This window comes from Leopardus geoffroyi, chromosome X, assembly GCF_018350155.1.
Source record: "Leopardus geoffroyi isolate Oge1 chromosome X, O.geoffroyi_Oge1_pat1.0, whole genome shotgun sequence".
In the NCBI taxonomy this organism is placed as follows: Eukaryota; Metazoa; Chordata; class Mammalia; order Carnivora; family Felidae; genus Leopardus; species Leopardus geoffroyi.
In genome coordinates, this window is record NC_059343.1 from 98,758,622 (window position 1) to 98,766,449 (window position 7,828).

General features: G+C 48.0%; 1 protein-coding gene across 1 annotated transcript in view; it reads left to right on the forward strand.

The window, feature by feature from the left end:
• Positions 1-3,077, forward strand: part of SLC25A43 (solute carrier family 25 member 43) — a 35,581-nt gene extending 32,504 nt beyond the window's left edge. Inside the window, exons 4-5 of the mRNA XM_045472639.1 lie at positions 51-185; positions 780-3,077. Of these exons, the coding sequence (XP_045328595.1) occupies positions 51-185; positions 780-980 (336 nt within the window). The 3' untranslated portion in view covers positions 981-3,077. The remainder of the gene's footprint in view (positions 1-50; positions 186-779) is intronic.
• Positions 3,078-7,828: the final 4,751 nt, after the last annotated feature.

Sequence of the window (7,828 nt, forward strand, 5' to 3'; positions counted from 1 at the left end):
ATTTCCCAGTGACTGCGTCACCTCATCCCATCTTCTCGATTTCCCGCCAGGCTCAGAGCCCGTGCCTTCCGCACCGTGGAGGAGTGGACGTCCATTTCTCAGGAGCGGCGGACTGCTTCCGGCAGATAGTCAAGGCCCAAGGGGTCCTGGCGCTCTGGAACGGACTGACACCCAACTTGCTAAAGGTGAGAAGGGCGGTCAGTCTCTTCTTCCCCACCTCTTCCAATTCTAGCCCGTTCCCTTGCCGCTCCCCGACAGGATGTATAGAGACACCCTGTCTTGTGCCGACGGTCGCACGAGACCCAGGCGTGGAGGCTGGCAGTCAGCCCCGAGAGAGGGGACGTTGTGCGGCGTTGGGGCATCTGACACCCCACCCCCGAGCAGCTGAGCACTGAGTGTAGAGGCTCCTCCCATGGGGGCTCATGGCCTCCTAAGGGGAACCTAACCCCGCCCCCCCCCCCCAGCCTAACATCGTTTGCAAAAAAGCGTACGATGTGCCCGCGTGCATCTCTCTGGGGAGAGGATCCCAAGCGTTCATCGTATTCCCAAAGTAGCTCATGACCCTCCCCACCACCACCACCACCACCGAAGAAGGCAAAGAACTCCGGACTGATCTTGCGTGAGCTGACACTTAAATGATTCCAACCAAGACCAGCATACGTCGCCAGCTTTCATTCTGTCATCTTCCCTGATTCCGAGAATCGCGTCAGGTTGACTGCAGACGCACTGACTGCTTTCTGCTTAAAATTTGAACATGCTTTCCATTTCTTTTTACACAGATAGTTCCGTATTTTGGAGTTATGTTTGGCACCTTTGAGTTCTGCAAGAGAATCTGTCTCTACCAAAACGGTTACACTGTGTCTCCTCTGAGCTATCAGCTGACCCCAGGGGTGGATCAGAGTTTGAAGCCCCAGGAATTACGGGAATTTAAAAAGTTCTTCAAAACCAGACAGCTGAAGTCTAAGAAACCAACTCTTTAAAACCGAATGGAGCAAGAAGGGCACTGACTGAAGGCGTGTTACAATCACAGAAAAGAGGTAGCCTCGGAATTGCGTGTGCGTGGAGCGACAAGCGGGTCCTCCTGTCTGCTGCTCTCGGAGATGAGAAGGTTGAGCCGCGTCTCACCTCCGAGATCCGATCTGATGTCCTGGTGAACACCTGTGCCAGGGGAAGTTTCCCAACGTGACTGTTTTGTGGCAGCATTCCACCCGATTTCATAACAAAACGTGGCTGTAGCGAAATGTGCAACGTACACGTGCAACTTACACGACACCAAAGAAATGGCACCGCCGCGACCTCAAAGCGACGTGTAGTTGGAGTGGCTGAGCGGATACATACCACACCGTGAGCTTAGCCGCAGGGTCACAGCTTGCACTAAGCCACACTGGCCTAGCTTTGCTCCATTTGACCCGAGACTTCCCAACATAGCTGCTCTGAAACTCCTAATCCTTGCTGACTCCGGAGTGCACACGCTATAGCGTAAATTACACCTTCTCAGAAACTAAATTAAAACGTTTAACATTTAAAAATTATCACTGTCGTAGTAGAAGCATCCTTCTCTATTTAAATTTGAAGTATCTCCGGGTGCCCGGGTGGCTCAATCGCTTGAGCATCCGACTTCGGCCCAGGTCATGATCTTGCAGTTCACGAGTTCAAGCCCCACGTCGGGCTCTGTGCTGACAGCTCAGAGCCCCGAGCCTGCTTCGGATTCTGTGTCTCCCTCTCTCTCTGCCCCTCCCCTGCTCGCGCTCTGTCTCTCTCTGTCTCTCTCAAAAATAAATAAACATCAAAAAAAATTTTTTATGGGCGCCTGGGTGGCTCCATTGGTTAAGCGTCCAACTTCGGCTCAGGTCATGATCTCACGGTTTGTGAGTCTGAGCCCCGCGTGGGGCTCTGTGCTGACGGCTCGGAGCCCGGCGCCTGCTTCGGATTCTGTGTCTCCTCCTCTCTCCGCGCCCCCCCCATGCTCATGCTTATGCTCTGTCTCTCAATAATAAATAAATGTTAAAAAAAAAAAAAAAACACTAAAAAAAATTTTTTTTTAATTTAAAGTATCTCAAGCTGAGGAATTTCAGGAATCTTGTTTCAAGAAGGCAGTTTTTACTGTGACCGCTTAATTATACCCCAAAAGAGCTTCTTCCAGTTGAAGTCATGTGCAGGTGAAGGGGCCTGAATTCTCCACCTTTTTAACTTGCTTTAACTTGCAAGCTTACCCTGGAAATAAATTAGTCACGTTATTCCCACAAGATGTCCCCGTTGCCTAAAAAGGATCAAATAGAACATTTGACACACATATCAGAAATGCATATATAACTGAACAAAAACGCTTCAGGCTAATCATCTCTACTAGATTTTTTAAAAATCACATTTCAGATTATTCCACCTTAAGGACTCCATGTCAAGTTTCTATAGCTGTACTTTCCAATAGTGCCTATGTATGCATTAAAAAACAGTAAAATTGTTAATTTACACACGCATAAACACACACACACACACACACACACACACACACAGGCTTTTGGTATGTTGAAAGTATTTGGGGGGCGCCTGGATGGCTCCATTGGTTAAGCGTCCGACTTCGGCCCAGGTCATGATCTCGCGGTCCGTGAGTTCGAGCCCCGCGTCGGGCTCCGTGCCGACAGCTCGGAGCCTGTTTCGGATTCTGTGTCTCCCTCTCTCTCTGACCCTCCCCCGCTCATGCTCTGTCTCTCTCTGTCTCAAAAATAAATAAACATTAAAAATATTTTAAATAAAAGGTATTGTACCCTGTTAAATTTATTTCCCAAAGAAAAATGTGTGGTCATTTGTTACTCATGTGAGTTGTAGCTGTAGCCCGGTCTGTTTGTTACAGTTTGGAGGGTGGCAAATTCTTTCCCCACAGTGAGGCGTCGTATTTATTCCTCTTCGTTTTCCTGGAGGTGAACAATTTTGTTTTCAGCTGTAAAATCTACAAAAAGAAATTATTTTTTTTACTCGATCTAAAATCCTAACCTCAGGGTACTTACATCATGTTAATATCCTCTGTGTATTTTTCCACAGGGTTGACTTTTTCAATAAAATTACGTGGGGAAAAGGAATGCCTCATTTTTCTAATTTCGGGACCACTCTTAAAACTCTAGTTTGGGGGCCGGGCGCCTGGCTGGCTCAGTCCGAAGAGCATGTGACTCTTGACCTCGAGATCATGAGTACGAGCCCCCTGCTGGACGCAGAGACTGCTAAAAATACATTTTTGTAAATCCCCCTAGTTTTGTCCTAAAAGAAACTTCCAGCTTATTTTCATTTTCTCAGGGGTGCGAAGGGAGCGTTCTGCTTTTCTGCTTTATGGCTGGCAGGGTGCACCAAACTGGGTTGGTTAAACGTCCGACTTCAGCTCAGGTCATGATCTCGTGGTTCGTGAGTTCAAGCCCCGCGTCGGGCTCTGTGCCGACAGCTCGGAGCCCGGAGCCTGCTTCGGATTCTGTGTCTCCCTCTCTCTGCCCCTCCCCCGCTCATGCTCTGTCCCTGTCTCTCTCCCTCTCAAAAGTAAATAAAAGATTTTTAAAAATTAATGTGGTAGCAGTCGTGTATAAGACTGCCAGGGGGCTCCCTGTATAGCCACCGAATCAATGATTAAAGGAATCATCATAGATGAGAGGAGCCAGTAATGAGTCTTGAAGGAAGGGAGAGGACACTGGGGGGTGAAGAACAGGTTGGAGGTAGGTCAAGGATAGGTTACCGGCGGAAGGGGAGGCCCATGTGGTATCGCAAAGAATGGAAGTAAGCAAACAGTGGGGTAGAGTAGGAAGACTGACTTCCACACGTCGATGCAACGGCCGTCGGACCCCCGGCCACAGCGGTAACGCAAGGCGGACAAGGTCCTTGCCCTCTGGGGCTTTCTACTAAGGGTCACAGGCCATAAAAAAGTAACCGGCAAGTCCGGTAATTACAGATTGTAATGTTATGAAGGGGATAAACAGGGAGCTTCATCAGAGAATTATGAGGGGGCCAGGGAAATAATGTTGCATCACAGACTCAGGGAAGGCTGCTCTGAGAGCTGACATTTTGAGATGAGGCCTGGGGCGCCTGGGTGGCGCAGTCGGTTAAGCGTCCGACTTCAGCCAGGTCACGATCTCGCGGTCCGTGAGTTCGAGCCCCGCGTCGGGCTCTGGGCTGATGGCTCAGAGCCTGGAGCCTGTTTCCGATTCTGTGTCTCCCCCTCTCTCTGCCCCTCCCCCGTTCATGCTCTGTCTCTCTCTGTCCCAAAAATAAATAAAGGTTGAAAAAAAAAATTAAAAAAAAAAAAAAAAAAAGAGATGAGGCCTGAAGGAAGAGCATTCTGGCAGAGGGAACAGAAGGTGCTAAAGTGGTACCAGTAGTGGAAAAAGACCGGCGAACCGCGGAGAGGTGAGCGTGGCCTGAGTGGGCTGTGTGAGCGAGAGCGTTAAGAGCTGAGGTTGGACGGAGGGCCGGATATGTGGCCGTTGGGGCCATAATGAGAAGTTAGATTTTATACTTTTTTTTTTTTTATGTTTTATTTATGTTGAAAGAGAGAGAGAGTACATGAGCAGGGGAGGGGCAGAGAGAGGGAGAGAGAGGATCCCAAGCGGGCTCCGATGCGGGGCTCCAACCCACAAAGCAAACCGTGAGATCATGACGGGAGCCAAAATCAGGAGGAGGACGCTCAACCAACTGGGCCACGTGGGTGCCCCTCAGTTGGCTTTTATTCTAAATGCAGTTGGAGGTCATTGAAGGTTTTTATGTACACAAACGATATAATCTGATTTTCTTTTTAAAATCTCCCTCTGGGGATGCCTGGGTGGCTCAGTCAGTCAAGGGTCCGACTCCTGACATCAGCTCAGGTCACCATCTCACGGTGCGCGAGTTTGAGCCCCAAGTCGGGCCCTGCACTGACCCCGTGGAGCCTGCTTGGGATTCTCGGTCTCCCTCTCCCTCTGTCCCTCCCCCACTCGTGCATGCACACGCGCACACACTCTCTCTCTCTCAAAATAAATAAATAAACACTTATAAAAAAATATATCCCTCTGTTTGCTACGTGGATAATAGATTAGAGGGACGCAAGGCTGTGATGGAGAGGACAGAATGGGTTCGAGACAAATTTTGGAGTTGAACTCAGCAGGATGTGCTGAACAATTGAATGTAGGCAACAAAAGGGTGGAATCAAGGGCACGTGGGCGGCTCAGTTGCTTGAGCATTCGACTTCGGCTCAACTCATGATCTCACGGCTGGTGAGTTCGAGCCCCACGTCGGGCTCTGTGCTGACAGCTCTGAGCCCGGAGCCTGCTTCCGGTTCTGTGTCTCCCTCGCTCTCTTGCCCCTCCCCTTCCGTGCTCTGTCACTCTCTCAAATAAACATAAACATTAGAAAAATAAATACAATAAAAAAGAAAACGATGGAATCAAAGGTGGTACCTGGGTTTTTCGCTTTTGATTTGAATAACAAGGTGGATAATGTTGCCATTTGATGACGTAGAGCAGACTTTTGGTAGGGAATGGGGCCCCTGGCTGGCTCAGTGGTAGAGTATGTGACTCTTGATATCAGGTAGTAAGTTCGAGCCCCATGTTAGGTGTAGAGATTACTTAAAAATAAAATCTTTAGGGGTGCCTGGGTGGCTCAGTTGGTTGAGTGTCTGACTCTTGATTGCTGTTCAGGTCACGATCTCCTAGTTCATGAGTTCAAGCCCTGAGTCAGGCTCTGTTCTGACAGCAAGGAGCCAAATGCTTGAGGTTCTTTCTCTCTCCTCACTCTCTGCCCCTCCCCACTCATTCTCTCTCTCTCAAAATAGATAAACATGACAAAATTAAAAATATCAAACAAAATAAAATCTTTAAATGTTTATTTATTTTGAGAGGGAGCAAGCAAACGCACGCTGAGTGTGGAGCCTGTCTCGGGGCTCGATCCCACAGCCTCGAGATCATGACCTGAGCCGATATCAAGAGTCAGTTGCTTAACTGACTGAGCCACCCAGGCGCCCCTAAAATAAAATCTTAAAAAAAAAAAAAAAGACTTTTGGTGGGGAAAGAATTAAAAGTTCTCTTTTGGACATGTTTAAATTCGAAATGCACATGAAATACCGAAGTAGAGAAGTCAAATAGACAGTTGGCTTGAGCATAAGCTGTCCATGTAACTGTCCAAACCGGTTGCAATGGACAGAATAATGATCCCCCCACCCCCAAGGGTATCCACACGCTTATCCCTAGAACCTGTGACGCTACCTTATATGGCAAAAGGGACTTCGCAGATGTGATTAAGGTTAAGGACGTTGAGACGGACAGGTTATCGTGGCCTATCCAGGGAGGGCCAATCTAATGACAGGAGTCCTTACAAGTGGAAGAGTGGGTCACAGACACTCAAGGAAGGAACAAGAGGCAGAAGAAACGGGGCATGAGAAGGACTTAACTCATTTTTGCTGACTTTGACGACAAAGGTGCCCGCGAGCCAAGGGGTAGGGTGGCCCCTAGAAGCTGAGAATAGCCCTCAGCCGACTGCCAGCAAGGAAACAGTCTCACGACCATGGGGAATTGAATTCAGCCAACACCCTGAATGAGCCAGGAAACTGGTATCCCCCTAGGGCCTCCAGAAAGGGACGCAGTCCTTTTGGACACCTTAATTTTAGCTCAGTGGAGTACCGTGTCAGACTTCTGACCCACAGAACTGTGAGGTAATAAATTTGTGCTGCTTAAGCCACTGAGTTTGCGGTCGTTTGTTACAGCTACGACAGGAAAGTCACACACCGGAACGCTGCTAAGAATTATGTCCGAATAATACACAGAAATCAGGACTGTCCTGGGCGAACCTGGACAGGTCTGGAGTTCAGGGGAGAGTGATGGCTGGAGACAGAAATCTGGGTGTTATCAGCAAATAGACGGCTTTTAAAGCCAAGAGACTGAGGGGTTCCTGGGTGGCTCAGACTGGAAATCTTGGACTCTGGCTCAGACTGGAAATGTTGGACTCTCCCGTTGGGGACGTAAAATGGTATAATCATTTGGGAAAACAGTCTGATGATGCCACTTTCTAGGTTTAAACCCCAGAGAAATGAAAACAGGCCCACACAAAGACTTGCACAGGAATGTTTAGAGCAGCATCACTCATAATAGGCCAAAAGTGAAAATGAGCCCAGAAGGATCTCGAAAATATTGATAGATACTGATATATTGATTTACATAGATATATGTATCAAGTGAGAGAAGGAAACCCCCCCAAAAGGGTAACATGTTGTATGGTTTCATTTATTTTTTTTAAGTTTATTTTATTTAGTGATCTCTACCCCCAACAGGGGGCTTGAACCCACAACCCCAAGATCAAGAGTCCCATGCTCTACTCACTGAGCCAGCCAGGCACCCCTGTAGAATTCCACTGACAGAAAATTCTAAGAAAATGGGAACTATGGTGACAGAAAGCCGGTCAGTGGTTGTTCGGGGCAAGAGGAAGAACATTTAGTGTGGTGATGGAAATATTCCCTATCTTAATTGTGATGGCTTCACAGATGTTATACATACATAAAAAACTTACCAAATTGTAAACTTTACATACTTACAGTTTGATTGTATGATAATTATACCTCAATAAGATTGTTTTTTGCTTTTTGTTTTAAAGGCAGCGGCTCCCGGGCTGGAATCCATCAAATGCTTTCTAAACACACCCGGAGGGGCCAGAAATAAAATCCTTGGTGGGGATGGGAGAAAAAAGGGCTTCAAATGCTAAACTGAGGAGTTTTAGTTTGACCAACCAAGCAAAGAGGGAGGGATCACTTGTTTCTTGAGCAACCCAAGGGACGGTGGTGAAAACTGGAGGTAAGCAAGACTGTTCCAGAAGCTGAAGGGGTAATGGG